This window comes from Scophthalmus maximus, chromosome 8, assembly GCF_022379125.1.
Source record: "Scophthalmus maximus strain ysfricsl-2021 chromosome 8, ASM2237912v1, whole genome shotgun sequence".
Lineage (NCBI taxonomy): Eukaryota > Metazoa > Chordata > Actinopteri > Pleuronectiformes > Scophthalmidae > Scophthalmus > Scophthalmus maximus.
Genome location: NC_061522.1, coordinates 17408860 through 17431135, shown reverse-complemented (window position 1 = coordinate 17431135; position 22276 = coordinate 17408860). Strand labels below are relative to the sequence as shown.

General features: G+C 43.4%; 1 protein-coding gene across 1 annotated transcript; it reads left to right on the top strand.

Annotated features, from left to right (window-relative positions):
* The first annotated feature begins 6904 nt into the window (after positions 1–6904).
* On the top strand, positions 6905–15558 carry LOC118313228 (somatostatin-like receptor F_48D10.1). The gene is made up of 5 exons (XM_035638565.2): positions 6905–8357; positions 9319–9459; positions 9631–9903; positions 11539–11685; positions 12959–15558. The coding sequence occupies exons 1-5, from the start codon at positions 7788–7790 to the stop codon at positions 13178–13180; spliced, it is 1353 nt and encodes a 450-aa protein (XP_035494458.1). The 5' UTR covers positions 6905–7787; the 3' UTR covers positions 13181–15558.
* The last annotated feature ends 6718 nt before the right edge of the window (positions 15559–22276 follow it).

The window sequence follows — 22276 nt, the reverse complement described above, 5'->3', positions numbered from 1 at the left end:
CTAACTTGGAAGTATCTAGTGGATGTACCAAGGCCAAACAGCAGACAGCCTTCTCCAACAGACTTGGCTGTGGTTCAGGAGGTAGAGTCGTTTGTCCGGGGGTTCGATCCCAGCTTCTGCCAGTCCACATGCCGATGAGTCCACGGGCAAGACACTTATCCCTAAATTGCCTATGACGGCTCTTCCGTCATGAATGGGTTTGAATGTGATAGAGAAAAATTGTGTGGTCAATAGCAGCGCTGTATGAATGTGTGTGAATGGGTGAATGTGACTTTCCTCTAAAGCGCTTTGAGTGGTCTATATGACGAGAAAAGCGCTATATAAATACAGTCAATTGACCATTTACCATGTGCCTTACCTCCAATATTCCATGGCCACAACCAACAAGTCGACACAAAAAAAAAATCATCTTGAAAGCACACACAGAGAGCACATACCTTTACTAAGGCAACAGTGAATTTAATGATAGAAAATGACTTCTGAAAATGCACCTTGATCCAAAGATCTGATCAGTATGATCAAGGCTGTGTTTGGTAACAGGATCAAATAGGTGAACACCAGCTTTTTCTTGGTTTTGTGTTTTAAATTAGAAGCTAGGATGAGGAGAGAGAGAGAGACAGAGAGAGAGAGAGAGAGAGAGAGAGAGAGAAGGAGAGATTGATTTGATTTTTAAAAAACAATGTTTATTAAGATTTACAAGAGAACATCACGGTCCTCTACAAATGAGAGAAGAAAAAAAAACACACAACAACAAAATAACAGAAAACCAGAATAAATCAGGTTATAAACACAGAGTGAAAGATGAGTTCTCCCTCCGTCACTGAACACACAGCCACCGATTGGTGAAACACCACCGATTCAAAAACTCTTGCATGTCGTTCATCAGAGAGTGGAACCTGAAGTCCACGTACATGTGTGTCAGCTCGTGTCCGGACACATTTCCTATCTTGTCTTTCCTGCTTTTATAAACCGACAACTTGGCCTGACCAACCACAAAATTCAGCAACTGCCACTTTGCAGCATCTTGTTTTCTGTAGCCAGCACCAAGAATAAAAGCAGTCTCCGTAAACATTTCCCCACAGTCGAAAAACACGTTTTGTAACATGTTAAAAAGAGGTTTGAGTCTGTGACAGTCCAGATAACAGTGAATGATGGTCTCCGGGTGTGGACAGAATGGACATGTGGAGGACACGGTGGGATTTATCTTGGACAGAAAGAGATGAGAGAGAGAGAGAGAGAGAGATTGATAAAAAAAATAAACTTGCATTCTTGGTTTCTTGGTTACCATTATTAGATTTCCCATCAGGATTTTCCTAAATCTTTCATGGCCAAATTTAATAACTGCTTAAATTAACGCCTTTAGTTTGCTTACAATTTCTCTTTAATGGAACAGTAATATATAGGGAGCATAAGGATATAAAGCTACTCGTTTTCTGCTGCTACTTCGTGCCCTTCGTGTTTTGTGTGCAGCCATGTTTTCCTCTCTCACACACACATTGCCCACAGGACAGTAATGGCCTTTGACAGGTGGTAAGGTCAACCCTCGGCCTGTGTGATAGCCTCACTCCAGGGGTTTTTCGTGGAGATGGCCATAAACTCTTCCTCCTTTATCCACACTGATATTAACTGAAGAGTATTGCTGCATATCAGACCAGATACTGCAGTCAGTGCACTCGCATGTAGCACACACTGTACACACAGAAGAGTCCCTGGCAGAGAAAGAATTCCAACAGGAATGATGTTCGCAACATGTGATCACGACTGTTGCCCACCAAAATTTTATGCCAGCCGCCATTGTTGCCCTCCTTGATCAGACTCTATTTTCTCAAATTTGAAAAGGGTCCAGCCCCTTTCTGCTACACGGTCAAGATGGTGACCATTGAGGGCGACAAGTGTCCATCGTTTGACAATCAACTTTTTGAGTATGGAGTGTGCCATCTGGGTACTTGTGTACCCAAAATAGCAAGAGTGAGTATGGGAGTGCATGACTTGACACACAACGTGTGTGTGTGTGTGTGTGTGTGTGTGTGTGGAAGTGTCATCCTCATCTTTCTCCGACCACATTCCCAGCAGAGAAGGAAGGAACTCACAGCAGCACTGGAAGTCACAATTAAATGTCATGGTGTCTTTCATAGAAGCATTTAGTCATAATGATTCATCTGCTTGTTCTCCTTGTACTCTGCTGTATATGTGCAAAGAGAGGAACAGGTAGAGATATGACATTTTGCCGATGCACATAACGAAACACCCAGGTTACATAATTGAAACAAATTAGTCGTGCGACAGAGGAAACCGTTGAATGGTATCTAAAGAATACCATTAATTCTTAATAGAATTAAGAAAATGACATCTACAGCACCTGCCTTGCGATGTGTCTGTCGTTACTGTAGATGACTGACCAAGCTCCGTTGAGCAGGGGAGGAGACATTTGATGTAGATGTGAAGGTAAACAGTCTGTTTAGTTATTATTGTCCGCGTATACCTACCACTGGATGTAAACCAAACTTTTGGTTTGTTTCCCGGTAAACGCCAGAGAGCACCTTTTACTGTCCCATCAGCTGACGAGGCAACGAGACATCGAGCATCTAAGCTGCCACAACTGGAACACTGATCGATTCCAACATCTGTCAGCTCTTTCACAGGCGCAGAAGCCGCTGAATTACATGTCCAAAGAAGACAGCTCAAGCAATATTGTTATTGTGTTTCATCTCAGCTGAATAACCTTGTAATTATTTTGAGATTTGCTCCTGAATGTGCTTGAATCAAACACGTGTGTACGATTCCACACATATTTCCATGATTGGATTCCCTGATTAGATTTATCTGCTGCCCATGCACGTACTGTTCGGTACGAACAGTACATGGTGTGTGTGTGCTCTTAAAAAAAGGACGACCGGTGTGAAATTGAGAACGTGACTCATTCTCCAGGCGTCCTCTCATTTCTAAAAAGCTCTCACTCTATCTGTTCTGTCAAACATATGCACCCTCTTTGACTGTACGCTTGAAATATCAATTGGAAATGTTTGATTCCAACACTACATCCGTCCTCAACTGGTGCACTCAATCTGAACCACACTCGGGGACCTACACGTACACTACACCTGCAAGACATCAGCCCTGACAGTATTACCATCATGATGCCGGTGATGTGAATATGTTTATTGTGCACTTAATTACAAGTGTGCTTTTCCCATTGCAAAAGCAGCATGTGTCTCTCACTTAATCAGTAACAAACACAATCCTACATCGCTTGTTGACCCTGCGGCCAAATTTCCTCAAGAGCTGCCATCTCTTAGCTCCTCGCCCTTTATGGTTCATATTCTTCTTCTTTAAAAAAAAAAAAAATTGAGACTAGATCCATAGAATTATTGTCTAAATTGGTGCTGGTCTTGAAACCTACTCCCTGTCTCTGTGATCTCTGCCAGCTGATCTTTGGAAAAGATCACTGGCAAGTTTTGGCACCTGCTCGGCTGGACTGACAGAAAGCACAGAAGCACAAGAGCAGGCACTTAGTACAAGATCAATAGAGGCAGGGGTCTACCACATCAGAGAGGACCCCAGGTGCAGGCTGTGCAAAGATGCTCCTGAGACAGTCCAGCACATGATAGCAGGGTGTAAGATGCAAGCAGGAACGGCATAGAGTACCTGGGACGCCATAGCCAAGTGGCCGGCATGGTGGAGAGGAACATTTGCACTGAATATGGGCTGGAAGTCCCACGGTCAGAATGGAAGTGATTGAGAATGACCGAGCTTAGATCCTAAATTTTATAAATACATGTGTTTCCTGCTTCTAAATTCAGATAAAACATGAAAATGCTGGTCATTGCCTGTGGCCCAACAGGACACCAGTAACCCTAGGTGTTCTCACATTTGACAGAGCTAAAGTCCTTTCTGTCTGTGCCTTTTCTATCAACCCTTACTTGATCGGTTTAATGTTTTACTTTCTGGCCTTCCTCTTGTTCTGGAGGTCTTCCAATGGTTCACAGTGCTGCGGCTAGAATTTTAATTAAGTCCCAAAATATTTGACCACATTACTCCAATTTCAGCTTCTCTCACTTTGCTCCATATCCATGTCGGCTCGGACTTTAAGGTGCTTTTGATGAGAGAGAATGTCCAACATAGGCCCGTCCCTTCATAAATGTCTGATTTCCTCAAACCTTATATTGAAGCCTTTGCTCTTTGCCCCTCAGGACAGACAGGATATAGGAATCCAGTCGGTCTGCAGAAATAAAAAAGAGGTCAGCAGGCTGCAGGGCCTTTTCCTTGGCCCCCTTCCTCTGGAACAACCTCTGTGCTGAAATCAGAATGTCTGACTCGACTGAGGTATTTAAATGCAAACTTTAAACTCATCTTTATGCCTTTGCATTCAGTCAGTGGCTTATTCTGTGATAAGTTCAGGCCTGGTACCTGTTCCAATTCTCCCACCAGTTTTAATAAATCCATTCAACCTACAACATATTCCATGTAGTCCTTCCGATGAGATTATTGTAAACTTCCTGAAACCACGGCATCTGTCTAATCCTCTGTCTGTTTATTCCCTTGAGCACACGGGTGTCCAGGCTGTGTGCCCATCTCTCTCTCAACATCCCCCTACTGTCTCCCCCCCTGTCGTCCCATTCCTCTCAGGCTCTCAGTGCAGGACCATCGGCTGTCTCTTCGGACCTCTCTCCCTCTCCTGGCTGTGGGTGCTTCATTCCAGATGTTCAGGATCTGGATCTTCATCCTCCGAGAGTGCCAGCCTCCCCTGCGTCTCTCTCTCTCCCTCTGTGTGTTTCTTTCTCTCAGATGTTTGGATGATGTGCTTGGTTTTGCCTCAAATGTGTTTGTGTGGTCGGTCCTCGTTCCACTTACTAATAGTCCTTTCTGTTGGCAGCACCTGGACCTGGTCGGATCAAATTCTTGATTATTCTTTGTAGTCAATTTTTTTTTGTCCTGTTTGTCCACCATATTGTAATTCACTATTTTCTGTATTCTCTGCAAATATCTACTGCATGTCTGTCCTGGAAGTGGAATCCCTCCTCTATTGCTCCTCCTGAAGTTTCTTCTACTGTATTTCGATTGTCTAAGGATGGTGGGCGCTGTGAGATGCACAGCTTTTTAAGCCCCTAGGGAAAATGTATGATTTTATTTACGAAGCTATATAAATATCAAGAAAATTTGACGCTGGGCTTAATGTCGTTCAGTTCACAACTGACATACATGGCTATTGTCCCTATGACAATATCAAGGATCAACAAAGTCACATTAAGCAGAAAAAAACACACAATTCTAATGTTTTTTAGTGCCTGAGAAAGTAAAAAGTCTAAATTGGAATCACTAATTGCAAAGACTATAATTTAAAGCTACAGTGTGCAATATTAAGAAGAACTTATTCACAGAAATTGAATATATTGTCCATAAACTATGTGTTCATTTATGTATAATCACCTGCAACAAAGAACCGAAGTTTGTTCGTCAACTGTGAATGAGTTAAATATAGTCACATGAGGTGGACCCGACTTCTGGTAAGTCGCCATGTTTGCTACGTCGTGTTGAATATGGTTGTTGCACAAAATGGTCCAGAATAAGTTGCAGTGGCGAATTCCCTTGGAATCTTCAGCGCTGTCGGAAACCGGAAATGAAATCAGCAGTGCACCCATAAAGTGTCCCCTGTCAGTTGCTCAGTTGGTTGCGGTTTGCAACTTTACCACCAGATGCTGCCAGAAAATTACAAAAATTACTTTATGGATAACTTTGACTGAATTCATTGAATTGATTGCTGCAAACTAATAAAATGTAACTTAAATAATCTCTGTGTGAGGTAGAATTACTCACATCTTCTGAAAGTGTAAACTATCAATTACAGAATTAATGGTATTGGATTAATGCAAAAAAATATTAACATGTAAGCATAATTTTCCAATATGGTCATGGATTTTTATCTATTGTTTGCTATTGATTTAGCTATATGATGTTGATCATATACAGTATTTATGTATCTTAATCTGTAGATTGAGTAAACAGTAATGATAACAGTACACACATCTAGTGGAGTAGAAGTAAGTAAATAGTTAAATATTAATGGACTTGAAATTTTTATTAAGTGCAGTAACTAGGGTAAATCTTCTCTCCTCTTTATTAAAACCACACACAATCAGACTGAAAAACCCTCATATCTGCCTGTTGCGTTATCTCTCTCTCTCTCTTTCTCTCTCTCCCTCCCTCCCTCTCCCCCTCCCCCTCCTCTCTCTCCCTCTCCCCCCTCTCTCTCTCCCTCCCTCCCTCTCCCCCTCCCCCTCCTCTCTCTCCCTCTCCCCCCTCTCTCTCTCCCCCTCTCCCTCCTCTCTCTCTCTCTCTCTCTCTCTCTCTCTCTCTCTCTCTCTCTCTCTCCCTCCTCTCTCTCTCTCTCTCCCCCTCATCTCTCTCTCTCTCCCCCTCCTCTCTCTCCCTCCCTCTCTCTCTCTCCCTCCTCTCTCTCTCTCTCTCCCCCTCCTCTCTCCCCCTCCTCTCTCTCTCTCCCTCCCTCTCTCTCTCTCCCTCCCTCCTCCCTCCCCCTCTCTCTCTCTCCCTCCCCCTCATCTCTCTCTCTCTCCCTCCTCTCTCTCCCCCTCCTCTCTCTCTCTCTCCCCCTCCTCTTCTCTCCCTCCCCCTCATCTCTCTCTCTCCCCCTCCTCTCTCTCTCCCTCCTCTCTCTCCCTCCTCTCTCTCTCTCTCTCTCTCTCTCTCCCCCCTCTCTCTCCCTCCCTCCCCCTCCCTCTCTCTCTCTCTCTCTCTCTCTCCCTCCCTCCCCCTCCCTCCCTCCCTCTCTCTCTCCCTCCCTCTCTCCCTCTCTCAGCAGAAAGGGGCAGAAAGTTGTGGCGGAAGCGGAGGAGCTGCTCCCGACACATTGTGCTCAGCACCTCGGACAGCGAACGATCGCGGGCACGAGCCATCCATAGATATCGGAGAATTATTGGAAAGGTCAGATGACTGAATTCACAGGAGTTTGGTTTGGGGGATCCTCTGATTTTTAATTTGATCACAAGGAAACTTGGACTTCTTCACTGCTGCTTGCCAAAGGAAGAACTTGTTTTACAATGGAACGCCTCTAGCAGAGGCAATACCGAACACATTATAGGATATATCGATAACTCAGCAATCACAACAGACCTTGTAGTCATGCAGATTCGCCGTGCGTAAAAGCCATGGCACGGCTCCAATCGATTGTCCCGCGCGCCGCGCGACGGATTGCATGTGTGTGCTTGTAGCGTCGGATCGAGTGAGACGACAAGAATCCAGGCTTTTAAAAAGCCCAGTGACACTGGGGAAGTAACGAGGACAACACTTCGCCGTTCGTTGCTCGGCGTTTTTTTCATTGCGCAATTGTGGATGCTCCTTGTGAGAACTCTCCACCGTGTTAGAATGTCGGATTTTCAGAATGTAGGATGCATGGCAGCACATCTCTCGGTCTGTGGAGTTGGCTCGTAAAGCACAGTGCGTGAGAAGACGACAGGTATTTCCAGGTAGGTGAACTCAACATGTTCTCAGCCGTGGTCAGAGCGCACACCTGCACGCTTTAAGTCACCGTCTGACCTACGCGCAAACACACACACACACATTTATATTTGAGCCAAACTAGACTGTGAATCATACAGGTCAAAGGACTGACACCTTGGAGTGTGGTGACTGGTGACCTCCCGATCTGTTCCAAAGCAAAGCATGGAAACTAGAAGTAAACATTTTCTTCCACGTCCGTGAAAACAGAGGGCAACAAATTTACACCTGGACTGTGTGGAACCATCTTCCTTCCTCAATTTTTGAAAATTACAATGGGGACCCACTGGATTCCTCTGTCGCCAGACCTCAATTTCTCTGCTTCACCAACTCCCTCTCCCTTCCTATTTTCTTACCCCCACCTCTTCAACATCTCCTCCAACTTGTCCGCTCAGAGTGTCCCCTTTCAGGGCAGCAGCACTCTGATGACAGCGGTCATCTCCCTCACGGTCTTCATGGTGGGTCTGACCGGCAACACTCTGGCCATCTATGTGGTGCTGCGCTATGCCAAGATGAAAACAGTCACCAATATCTACATCCTGAACCTGGCTGTGGCCGATGAGCTCTACATCATCGGCCTCCCCTTCCTCACCACACAGAATGTGCTCTCCTATTGGCCGTTTGGTTCTTTCCTGTGTCGCGTGGTCATGACCGCGGATTCTATGAACCAGTTCACGTCCATTTTCTGCCTGACCGTCATGTCCATCGACCGTTATCTGGCTGTGGTCCATCCAATCCGCAGCACCAAGTGGAGACACCCACGCGTGGCCAAGGTGGTGAGCGCAGCAGTGTGGGCCGTGTCCTTTGTGGTGGTCCTGCCGGTGGTCATCTTCTCTGATGTCCAGGTATCAAAAACAGAACTGGTTACCATGTGTGTCTCCGTGCCAGTCAACACTTCACATGAAAACAGCTCAGATAGGCCGGTTGTATGCTGACAAACAGACAAAGTTTACAACTAGATGGGGGATGCAGTGGATTTTTGAGCAGCTTAAGTGCCAGATGTCTCTCTGAAAGGTTGGTGGAGACCAAAAGCAGAGCCAAAAAGAGAATTAATATTGGATTTTCATTTTGTCACTAGGCAAGAAATCAATGCTGATTTTGCGTCATGTCTGCTGGATGTGCAAATAAGCAAATTCTTGCGAAGATGTTTAAAATATCAGCCGTATAATGTTATATTTTTTTGTGTTTGTTGTAATGCCTCTAGTGGCCAAAAAAAAACAAATAATGCAGATTTAAAAGTATTTGTCTACATGCAAATAATGCCGTAGTCTTATATATGCTTTGTGTTTTTTGTGTGTTTTTGGTTACAAATAAAATGCTGTGAGGTAAGTACAGGCGGAATTCCCAACTGAATTTAAAAAATCTAAAATACCTACAATATGTGCATGGAGTGAGAAAATGGTTCATGTTCTTCTTCTTTTAAAAAAAAGCAAGAAAAAAAGCTTTTGAATAGAAGAAAGGTATGAGGAAGATGTAACTTCTGACAAAGCTGCCGTTGCTGCTAAATGTCAGCGCTGTGCTGCCGAAGGACACTGGTTTGATAACAATCGGACAAACAGGCGGTTACTTGCTGTTGTTTGACAGTTGCTTTTTGCGCGAGCACACAAACTAAACACAGTTAGGTCAGTAGAAGTCCTCCACAATGCAAACCCTGTTTCATCAAAACCCCAAAAAGCAAATAATGTGAAGATCATTTGCATTTATATTTGATGTATGACTTAGTTTATTATGACAGAGTTTTTAGTTTGCTCTATCGTATCCTTTAACGTGTGAGTTCATACTCACCCTTATTTCCTTTCCTTTTAGGACACATTTAACTCCTGCAACATGATCTGGCCAGAGCCGAAGGACGTGTGGTCAACAGCCTTCATCCTCTACACTGCCACAGTGGGCTTCTTTGGGCCGCTGCTCATCATTTGCCTCTGCTACCTACTTATCGTCATCAAGGTGTGTTAATGAGCAAATGACGATGATTAAAAAAGCTCATGTATAAATTCATACTGTAATCTGCAGCCACATAATCATACTTTGCGTCCTCCTCAGCATCCTCCCCCTCATTTTTCAATCATCATCCACTTCTCCACCATCAGCATAATCAATCTGTCTCCCCCGGTGCAGGTGAAGTCCTCGGGGGCGCGCGCGGGCTTCACCAAGCGGCGCCGCTCAGAGCGCAAGGTGACGCGGATGGTGGTGGTGATCGTGGTGGTGTTTGTGCTCTGCTGGCTGCCGTTCTTCATCATCAACATGGTCAACCTGGTCATCATCATCCCCGAGTCCAGCGCCACCGCCGGCGTCTACTTCTTCGCCGTCATCCTGTCCTACGCCAACTCCTGCGCCAACCCGGTGCTCTATGGCTTCCTGTCAGACAATTTCAAACAGAGTTTCAGAAAAGTAGGTTGGATGTTTTTACTGGGCATGAAAACTGGTAAATAATTTAAGGTTTTGAGATTTACACTTATTTGCGTGCTGGTTATTTTAGCATATAGATTGGCGACAAGGGGACACAGCGAGCCTTCATTTCTCCATGGCTTGGTAGTTGTATGAGTTTGCCAGATTGCCAGACATTTTCTTGGCTCCGAGCAGCTACACTACCGAAGGTGAGCACAAAATGTCAAACTATTCCTGAAACGGCATTAGGTTGAAACACCCTACCCTGTCTTCATACTATATTGGTATATTAACAGGACATATGTTGCTTTACTCCTTGCTTGACAGTGAGTGATGACACCTAAAGACAAGAATACGTGCATATAAATCGAATCCTCTCCGTGTATTTATTGGAGAGGGTTTTCAGACCTCTTTAAACAACATTTGTATACTATACAAATCCTTTTTTTCCATCTATATGTCAGTGTTTCTCTCCCAGCGTCGATATTTTCAAGCAGATAGCCGAGAGCAGCTGATTGAATGCTCATGTCAAAGTGTAACAACATTTCATTTCTCTCTCAGTTCGCTGTGATCATTTGATCAATAACACATCTGACAGTGAGTGGCTGTAAGTAAACATGAGCTGCATGACAGAAGCCTCGTACTGTGCACAATATTGACAGGGGGTTTGGTTTGGGTCTGTTTTACTTGATGTGTTTGTTGAGTAGTTTTAAATGGATGTGCATTAACGGTGCTCAGATGTTATAAAAAACAAACATTTTTTACGTGTACGACAAGTGCAATATTACAACAAAAAAAAAGCAAAACAACACTGAAAGCAGACCCATGAGAATTTTTTTTCAGGGTTTGGTTTGGTTGGAAAAAGCTAACAAGTGTCAGGTAGCTGGTTGTGTCTCGTAGCTCCAGTCGTTGCATGGAGTTCCGTATGCAAATGGATGTCACACCATCACTGTACATTGTAAGACTTTGCCTGTTAATCTTTTTCATTTTCATTTCACAAATTTGTTGACCCCAAAAAACCTGTACAGAGTATTCAGCAGCAAGCATTTTTCGAGGTGTGTTTTGATCCCAAAGACAGTCAGTGACTGAGTTATGTTATCAAGCCGAGTTCAGAGAATGTACTTATGAACAGTACACTACACAGAAGTGCCTGTTGGATTCTAGAAATGCTTGGGTGAACCCCCCTCCCCATACACCTTTCTAATGTTGGATTAGAGTTATCCATGTATTTTTAATACAATCAACACATTTCATCCTTCTCTATGACGGTCTGGCTTCACGCTCATCCGTCCAGTGTGTCTTCTGATGTGGTCAGAAGACACACTGTTCGAAGCAGTTCTCTTCGACAATGCCCCGAGCTGAAGTACTAAAGGCCCCAAACTCAGAACTGCTTTGAGGATTTGAGAAAAGTCTTCACTGGTGCCACCTGGTGATGGATCAAACGTTACAGTGTGGTGACACTGGGACACTGAAACAAGTGGGCTGGCTGCAACGCACCGACTGCTCCCGTGTCAAATAAATCTCTCTTTTTCTAAAAACATCAGAGTCACGAGAACAATATGAAAGGAAAATGTCCTTTCAACCTTTCTGACGTAGCCTCAAAAGCCTCTGTAGATAAACGTTGCTGTGGCCCTGCAGGTGCTGTGTGTGAAGAACATGCGGTGCAAGGCCAATGGTGTAGATGATGGCGACCCCAGCGCCCCGCGCACTGAGAAAACCACAGCACACGACTGTATCCTGCTCTCCACTCGTAACCAGGTCTACCATGATGCCCAGACCAGCCAGGTACTCTGAGTGTGTGTGTGTGTGTGGGGGGGGGGGGGGGGGGTGTCAAATAATAAATTAATCACACTACACTCTACAGTAGCCTTGAGTCAAATGTGTCACACATTATTTTGGGGTTGCTAATCTTTTAAGTACACTGTCTAAAACCAGATTGCTTCAATTAAATCACACACACGCACACGCACGCACACACACACACACACACACACACACACACGCACGCACGCACACACACACACACACACACACACACTGCAGCTCTCTGTATCTCTAATAAGTCTGATGCACCATGTTGGGAGGCCCGAATAAAGAACGGTGGTAAATCAAGACTGCCGTCGGTCGTGCAAGATTATGACATGATCAGCCCTGTGTGCGTTATGGAGAGGAACGCATTCAGCGAATGAAAAATGCTTTGACTCCGTCTTCGCAGCGTGGGGCTTCATAGTGTCCGGTTAGATGACTTGCACAAGAGCAGTGAGGTGCATCGGGCTGACAGAGCGGCTCCGATGAGACTCTCCCGTGGCTCCTTCAGATGTATTAAGGTCATCAAGACTTCAACTTCCTCCATAACTTACAAAGTTATAGTATATGTTACAGTCCAAAATGCTCAATCATTCATATATGGATCGCTGATCACACTCAGAGTGCAAATTCACATCTCTGCATGCGACCGGGAATGCATTGAGAGGCGAATTGCGACCAACTCACATAAAAATTTTAAACCCGTGTATTTACGATATTTTTCTCACAGGGGACAGTGACAATGTCACTGCTGAACAGCTCCTCCGGAAGGTTCGATGGTTTCTTGGGTAGGGAAAAATGGGGCCGAAAATTGAAGCGGTTAAAGTCGCAATCTATAAGATATTTGTCCTGAGTGATGTGGTGATATCTGCGGTCACCATGGCAGCAGCAAATATATTATATTCAATACTGCCTGTCACCGAAAAGTAAACAGTGAGGCTGCTATCATTGAGATAAAATTACATACATACTGCACCGTGTTTCTGTCAAATATATTCAGCAGCTCAACACGTCATTTTTACTCAGACATAAATTGTTTCCTTGCAGACCAGTGTAGGATTGAAAACATCTGCCCTCGATACACATGTTCTCCAGAAGTAAATTAACCCATTACTCTCTGTTTTCACCCCCCCCTCTCTCTCTTGCCTCCGTCATCATGGCACATCATGAATTTTTTTTTACAATTCCTATCACTTTTGACGCTTCTGTCCTCTGCTTTCCATGATTCTGGATCTCGTCTTCCCCTCTGAAGATCTCTCCTCACCCTTCAGACTCGCCTAGCTCGCACACAGCAGCAGACCTGCACCGCTCCAGCCCCACCTGCCAATCTCCCTCCACTTGCCCGGGATCTGGCCCCTCCACCACCACGGCAACCTGCTCCGCGGCCTCCGCGGCGACGCCCTCTGAACCTCCCACCATCACTGCCCTGACTGCGCCTGCCTTCTCTGCCACCGCAGCCCCACAGCAGCACTAGCCAATGTACCTGGACGTCAGGTGTCAGGTTTTAGGAAATGAAAGGAGGAGGTGAGGAGGAAAAACACAATGTGGGACTGTAAAAGGATGTGGAGTGGCTCACGGGAAATGGAAAACACTGATGCTTTTCAGGAGCTACATTGTACAAATCAATTTCTCGCACAATTTCCGAACAAAACAATGCATACTCATCTGAAATTGCATTGCGACATTGATCATGAATATTTTTCATTTCTCGATGTGTATCTGCACCTGTATCACTCACCCAGCTGTTTATCAAGCCCAAGGTTGCTCTCCACCCAGCCATCTGACATAAGTGCCTTTTCAGCCACTCTCGGCAGTCATCACGACTCCTTAATGGACGCAGAAATAATTACACCTTCCTTCTCTCTCCTGCGGTTAATCTGTCACAGAACCAGTTACAATGAATTTACCTTTTACCTAAGAACCAAACATGCCAGGGAAGGGGTATTCAAGGCCAGTGGAGTTATTTTCAGAACAAAGAGACACGTCCTCCGACCGTTTCATTTAAGCAGCAGTGCACGTTTGATCTGCTTCAAGCTGCCGTTCGCGTCTGTCGAAAACCACTTGATTTAAATGTGTGACTTGTGATCATTGAACTTGACATCTGTAGGTGTTTGTGGGAAAAGTCTGCTCAAATCCTCTTTGTGTAGTGTTAGTATTTTCATAGAATATCTTCCTTGCTTTTAGTCATCTTAGTCAAAGGAAATGTGACTTCTTGGCCGCTTCTCGTCTTTCTGCGAACATGTAGCCTGCTCAGAACACAAAACCTCTGACCTCTTTGTAGATATATGCTTCTGTGTCTTGTGAGTGCATGTGCATTTGCAGTGCATGTGCATGTGCATTATGTGTGTGTGTGTGTGTGTGTGTGTGTGTGTGTGTGTACAACTTTTCTCTCTGCAGAAGCTGTGATGCTTGTAATTACATGGTTTACTGTGGCAGCATATATTGTTATGAGTGTTATTATTTGAGCACTTTGTTTATTGTACACTGGATGCTATTTCTGATCACACTGGCAGCACATTACCTCAGCTGGCACAGCCCCTGTTAGCTCTGGCGTTTGAACTGCATACACTGCAAGCAGTGCACTGAATATAAAAGATGGACGACGCGTCTCCACTTCCTCGCACTGTGCAAAGATGAATCAAAACATAACCTTTTTTCACCTTGTTTCAAATGATCATCAAATAGCTAGTTAAAACCCGACTAATGAGATGAATGAACACTTGAGCAAAAACCAATGTGATAAGAACTACCTAAAATTATTTGGCCCATGTCCCATCTGCTAACACGGAGCCTGTTCAGGCCTTGTATTAACATTTTCTCAGCCTTTACGCACCCAGGTCGCACTGAGGATGCCATTTAAATCCAATCACTCAGACCCTATTTGGTGTTATTATATAAATAGAGAGTGGGGAAATGGGGTCAGATCACAAGTGGTCACCGGAGACATATTCAGGATGCATTTTAATGCCAGGTGTAAACATGACGAACTTAAAGCTGTGCACTTATGATCGGATCTCTCAGGACAGATGTTAATACCAGGTGTGAACAAGGCCACGGAGGGGGCGGGGTTCATGACCTATACTGCAGCCATCCACCAAGTGGAGATCAAGATGTTGTGGCTTCATTTTGGGGAACTGTCATGTCGTCAGTCGTCGATCGCAACCCCGTCCGCCCATGGGGAGGAGCACAGAAAATACTTGTTTCTGATTGTTTGGTAGATGCCCTTAAAAATCATATCACAGCACACCTCAGACATATTTTTGGTCAGCTATAGCAACCGACGCAGGCAACCATGGCAACAATATTTCTACTTTATGCTATGTTAACATTTAACACTGACAAATGAGACGGACCTAATCCAAGACTAAGATTTGTAAACCAACTTTAAGAAATCAGTGACAGTTTGAATTCAGCTTCTGTTTTTGTGTAAGTGACAAAGCAGGAAAACACATGTTATTTTTGAATGTTAGTAAACCTCATGTATTGCAATATTATGTAGAGAGTTTCTATTTTTCTCCATATCATCACAAAACTATTCCCAGTCATTGTGATTAAGCTCATTCAGTTAAAGCTGTTGTGGCACAATGAGTGAGAGTTTAGGAAAGCGTGAGAGTTTAGAAATCTCCGATGGTGATTGATGGTGATGCTTTTTCAGCCACTTGTCATCTCTGCAAAGAAAGAAAATTCATCAGTGACACACAGAAGCTGATCGGATGAATATAATGAGCGGAGGTGATGACAGTGAAACTAATAGAAGCTGTCCCTGCAAGAAGAAAAAAAAGAATCAAGGCCGTTAATAATGACGCCTTTTTTACGAGCAAATAGTGAGACCACATTATTCGTTCAGATGCTTCAGTGCTGTTTGTTTGTCGGGCTCTGTTGGAATAAAATGGTGTGATTATAAACCAAACATTTCGGCTGGCAGTCATGACACAAACACACCCTGACACCTGCAAATGTTCCACTGTTGGCCAGGCTGTGGGAGAGACAGTGAGAAGTATCCCTTCAAGCTTTGGTCAGACGCAGCTTCATGCTCTTTTTTTTTTTACAAACACAACATCTGGCGTAGCAGCTGGGAGACCTGAAAACACGTCTTCACATGAATCACAACAGTACAGTCCTGCATACTTACAGTATATAAGCCTGTCTTTAACTCACATGTCAACAATCCAGTCACGTCTTGCTATATTAAGTGATTTATTTATATACACAGCAGGAAGACAAAATAGAAATTCAATCAAAGGTTCATGAGTGTGACACAAACAATGAGAGGTGATACATTTAAATGACTGAATCACACATGCATATGTGCATATGCTGTAGGTTATTGTAGATACAGAAAAATACACCAGACTCACTTAAACTCTCCGATATGTTTGAAAAAAAAATCCATCGTAACCTCTGTTATATTTAAAGGCCCTGAAAGGCCCCTCGGCTAAATCAGTTTCTCCCAGTGTGGTACAGTTTTGTTTGGGAGATTTTACAATATATTTTTTCATCATGCTCATTCTGCTTATGCACAAGCATCAATCAGGATTTAGCAACACATGATTTAAAATGTGATGACAGTGGGAAGGTTGTTTTCCTTATATCTGATGTCCACCCACACAGTCCTGATGAAGAAGATTAACCGAGTGTTAAGTTAAACTTCGAATCAATTTTTTGATACTTTGCCCCAAAATACAAACTTAATGTATGTAATCAAGTAAAAAATTTGTAACAGCAAAGACATTTCAGTAAGCTCAAACCTGAACCTTTCGAACATGGAGTATAGCAGCTCACAGATGTAATAGTGCTGCCATCACCAAATATAAAAAAATGAAAAAAATCATTATTTCTCACATGACGTTGCAGCGCCATTCCATAGTTTAACCATAAGTTAGTTATGCATCTTTGCTTCTCGCATTCATGTAGAGGTGAAAGCAGATACAGATTACGTACGTCAAGTACGTCAAGACATCTCATCTTCTTACTGCAAGATACTTTGATAGTCCGCAAACTTGCTCCACTGATTTTGTAAAGAGCTTTTGATATACAAGTGACAGGCTATTTACAGACTGACATGATGAAGCCAAACAGTCAGAATATAAGCAGTGATGCCTCCATACAACAAAAGATTTAGAGCATTTGTTACACAGGAGCACTTAAGGTTCATCAAAAATAAAAAATCTATAAAAAAAAGGTGATTCCAGTTTGTCTGAGCTTAACCATCTCCTATAAAAATCCTTACTTAAGATTGGTCAGGGGCTTATTTAAATTTAACCATACAATTTTAAAAATAATATTGCAATAAAATATTGTAAACTCAAGGTACACAAGGTAACTACACTGCTAGCGTCTTCTGGAGCTTTTGACCATATCCAAATTACTTTTTGAAGTGAATGGATCTTTGCTCAGGTATTATCTTTTGAATTAAGGAGGAACTTCAGCGTCAGGAACCATTAGTCAGTGTATCGACTGGGCAAAGGTCAAAGTCATCCACCAGGAGTCTGGGGCAATATCATGGAGGTCAATTACTGTATATCTGATGCCAGACAAAATATCTTTGGCCATGGAATAAGGTCAAAAGCTCCAGGATAAACCGTCAAGTGAACCCTGGAGAATATTTTACCACAGATGTGATCAAAGAGGTCAAGGGTGAATTTCCATGATTGAGGTATATTTAACGATTGGTACCATTTTAACTTTTTTTTTTTTTTACCCTTTATTAATATTTTAACTCGGAGGAAGATAGACAGAAATCATATTCTCATACTGTGTCATTATGTGGCTCTGTGCGCCCTTGTGTGTGTCCTCTTTCCCAGAAAGCCTTTGGAGACGGCCCATCTTTGTAACGACCGCAGACTGGTTGTCAGGCTGACTCGGCCTCATTACTTACTGTATGTGGCCTCTCACACACAAACACAGGCTCATGTAAACACGTTAATAGCATCGTGGAATGAATTATACACTACTGGCTCGAATAATTCATGTTATTTAGTCCTCTTACGCTGGCATTATAGACATATGCATGAATATAGTTTGTGTGTGTGCACTCGACCAAGATATATATAATCAGATTTGGGTATTTTTCATGACTTTGGGTTTGTTTAATATATGCATATTTGTAAGTTGAATTAAATGAATGTGCTTTTGGTGACTGAATGGTATTGGTTAGCTCGCACATCATGTAAACCATGCAAGAACGGATTACGAGATAATGAGTCCCATGTAAACCTCCCCCCAAAAAACTGAAAGAGTCCTTCTGTCCTTTATTGTCTTGATTTAAAAAAAAAAACCAAGTCTTTGAGACACTTTAGCAATCCCCCATGTTGGAGGAGATCCTTGTCTCTTGTGTTTCATCCTGGCTGCAGTGCAGAGAACAGGTCTAATTACAGTCTCCTTCTGCTGATCGTCAACACAATTAACACTTCAGAAAAGGGTTTAATTTATTCTTTTTTGTGTCAGAGACTATTCTTGTTTTACCCACTTTAATTACATGCTAGATCCCCACCTGCACCATCGCCGAGCATTACATTACATACATTTACATCCTAATCAGTACTTTGTAAGAAGTACATTAGTGGGGGAATTCTCTTTTCTTTACTGACATGGATCTACTGTACGTGTCTGAAATAAGTACGATCTAATCGGATCTAATCTAAATGATGAATAGGACTCATCACTGAAATGTAAACTTCTGACCATCAGTTTTATGCCCTTGTTTCTTCTCTTTAAGAAGACATAAAAGGTAGGTCAGTCAAGTGACCATCAAAGCTTGTCATATGCTCCCTTGAAGAGAGCTTTCTCTCTGCATTAGGACGTGAAGTTAATCACCAGGGGTTTGACTGTCACTCAATATATCTGTCTACAGACTCACTGGCTGACTGACAGAAAAAAAGAATCTCAATGCATCCTCGCTATCTTATAGCATAGCATGCTGTAGCTTGAAAACAGATTCTCCCATCAATGTAATATACCACAACGTTCCGGTCTTCCCTCCTGCTCAGACGGTCGGAGCGAAAGGAATGCGCGGTTGCTGTTGGATGCGTGGCTTTGTGGGCTTGCTTTGCTTGACCTTTTTACTAACAAACAAGCTTGGACACTCACACATGCACAAAGGCACAGGCACAGGCATGCACACAGAGCAGGAGAGGCAGGTGACAGGACCTGTGGTGACAGACGGGGAGAAAGAGACGCATGAGGGAAAGAAGTGGTGGTGGTGGGGGGTCACGTCGGAGTGAAAGATGAAAGGGATGCATATATGAATTTCAAAAGAAAAACGCAGCGAGAGGAATCTATAGGAGACATGATATATCCACCCGTCCATCCATTTCCTTCCACTTATCCGAGAAGGGCTCACGGAGGCGCCAGCAAAGCAGGGTGTTGAAGACATCCCTCTCCCCGACCACGCTTCCTCCTGCGGGATCCCGAGGCGTTGCCAGGCCAGATGGGATATGCGCTCCCTCCGGCGATTTCTGGGTCTGACTCCAAGGTCTCATCCACGTTGGGTTTGCCCGGTAAACCTCCACAGGTGGTGTAGACAGACATTTCCATGCGCGTCGTCAACACACACTATTTATGGTAGGTGGGACTACCTGGTGCAGATGGACACAAGGTATTGAGATATGGGCTTCCATAGTGAGACATCTCGCTCATATTGCTCAAAGAACCGGGGTTCATTTCATAACCTTAAGATTTACATCTAAAGTGGGCAGGTGCTGCGTGTCTGTATCTAGCCAGCATTGGAAATGCTTTGGCAGCCACTGTTGTTGTTCTGCTCGCCTCATTTCTCTTTGCTTCATGTTTGCTTGGATGTCACCAAGTACTTCTCCACAGACGATGTCCACCTGCCTGCCAATCAATAATCCAATCACTCTCTCTCTGACCCTGTGATGGTACGGCCTCTATTCAGCCAATTAGAGTCATTTTCAAACTGCACCGCTGCAGCGATGAGATGTATCATGTGCAATCAGTGGTTTCGGAGATACTGATTGGTTCTTGTGAGAGAAAAAAACTAACAAACAACAACACTTAATGGAGTTCAACTTGCTTCAATCAGTAAAATGTTTCAAGCAATCCGGATGTGAGATTTTGTTAAAATGCACCTAAAGATATACCACACATGAAGGACAGACTGCAGTGCACAGTACAGAGAAAACAGTACTGCTCGAGTTTTCATCGGTTTTTAACCAGGTACAGTAGTTCCTCTACCAGTCACTACATCGACAAGCCTTCTGCTGGGACACGCTGACAAGCTTCGAACTGACACTTTCTGATATGACCAGACCTTTAAAATGTCTCAAAGACAGAAAGGAGGAGGTCGTGCTGGTTCAAACCTTTTAGAGAATCTTTAGCTCGAGTGAATGATGAAGAAGAGAAGCTCCAACCCAAAAGAAGAGATGCAAAGATGCATGTTAAGTTGTTTGCTTTGACATAAACCAGAACTAGAAACACAGAATACCTGTATCTGTGATCCTTGTGATTACAGTACAAGTTATCACCACCATAGCCACAGTGGAATTTACACAATCTGTGGTGTCCAGAAAAGTCTTTGCAAAAATCCTGTTTGTGTGTGTGTGTTTGTAGAAACCGACGTCTGCTGGGGAGCAAAATGAAGAGCAGGGTTCATGAAATATGTAAGGCCACACTTTTGGCGGTCTGCATTTATCACACCCCCCTCCAAAACAAACAAGATGTAATGTCTGTTAGATGTAGAATAACACCATATGTTAATCTACAAAATTGGCTTGTATTCAACTTTTTCATAACTTTCATATTATTCTTCAGAAAATATTTTTCGCATATCATTCTACTAATGATTAACTATGGATTTCCTACCTTTCCTACTCCTCCTCCTCCCTCAGCTTCTTCATCCAAATTCAAGCCGGCAATCCAGTTTGGCATCAGCCTTTCAGCAGCCAGCATTCACACCGCAATTTATTCAGAAACTGCCTTTTCCAATTTTATTTCATGTCTCTTAAAATTGCTGTTCTGTGCATCAGCTAAAAACACTGTTCATCTACCTTTAATGTAAACAACCTTAAATTCAAAGCTGAGAATATAAACCTCTTTTATTCAGAGATTCTTCTATATTCCCAACATGAAGACCCCTCATTGGATTAGATTAGATTAGATTAGCCTTCATTGTCTTCCTTAGGATCATTTTTTCTTGGGCAATCGAGAGAGCACAGCATCACATCAGCACCCCTTCATTCCACATAGACATTCAACTGCATTAAACAGTCGAACATTCCTGACAGGATCCTCTGCAATTTCCTATTCCCCTGCAAAGCCATGATGGTATATATTACATGATACCCTACAACACCCAACCTATGTTGCACATACTCTCAATAAAAAACCCATAAACTTTCCTTGCCTCCCCCCTCCACCATGCACACAGTTACCATTAATTTATCATCAGCCCACAGCGTTAATATTGCACATGCCCTACAACCCATATGCCGCCTTTGCTATGCCTGAACCAAACAAGCCAGCATACAGTGTTGGCGCAGCGTGTATGACTTAACATAATGTGTAGGTGTTCCAGAATCAGAGGTGTGACTTGCAACACCAGAGCAACTGTCCTGCTGCTACAGACATTGATTTGATTCTGTGACGGCATAAACATGGATTAACAACGCCCTGCCATTTCATGTTGGGATTCCTTATACACAAATCATTCCGACGCCGACGAGCTCTTGGCCTGCTGCTCCTACAGCAGTGATTCACACCTTCACACTTGGTCCTCACTTGCATGAGCTGCAAATGACTTGGATTGAAATAGTCTTCTTTCTTGTGTCTGACACAAACAGGTCCTCATATCAGTTGCCCTCAATCCTGCGACTCCAGAATCACAGAGCTGCTCCGTTCTCTCCAGTCGACAGCAGCCACGCTCAGAGCCAGCCCAAGCTCTTATGGGGCTCTCGATGTTTTAAGTTTGACGAACCCGTGCGTTTTTTATAAAACGATGAAACTAACTAATTTTGGTAACCAGTGGAGTCGCCCTCTGCTGGCCATTTGAGAGAATACTGGTTTTAGGCACTTCCGCATTGGCTTCACTTTCTGGACACGGTGACTACGTCCATTGTTATATACAGTCTATGGTCGTGCCGGCTCTGTTCACGCTGCATCTCATCTACAAATATTTTCTGATTACACGGCTGGAATAATGGCCCAGAGAACTGGAGATGAAAGTATGATATGTAACTTTCATACCTTCAATTAAAAGAAAAGAACTCTTTGTGTTCTGTTCTCTTTTGTATCCTGACATTTACCAGCAAATTTCAAACCCAGAGAAATCTGAATTTCTTTTCAGGGTGCATTATATTTTTCCTTTTTTAATTTTCTGTCCGAAGAGTATTCTACTTTTCATTGTGTCCTCAGCAAGGGAACAAAGATGTAAGAAATGTGATAGGAAAGGAATTTTAATGTCAGTCACAGCCAGGAAACAGTGTTGCCATAACAATCTTCCATCAGCTTGAGTGGATGAATGCATGGACCGAGAGAATGTGAAGAAAAGTAAATTAAGGAATATAAAAAACATCTGACAACGTAATCTTTCCTTGAGCTGCTCAATTTTCCTGAG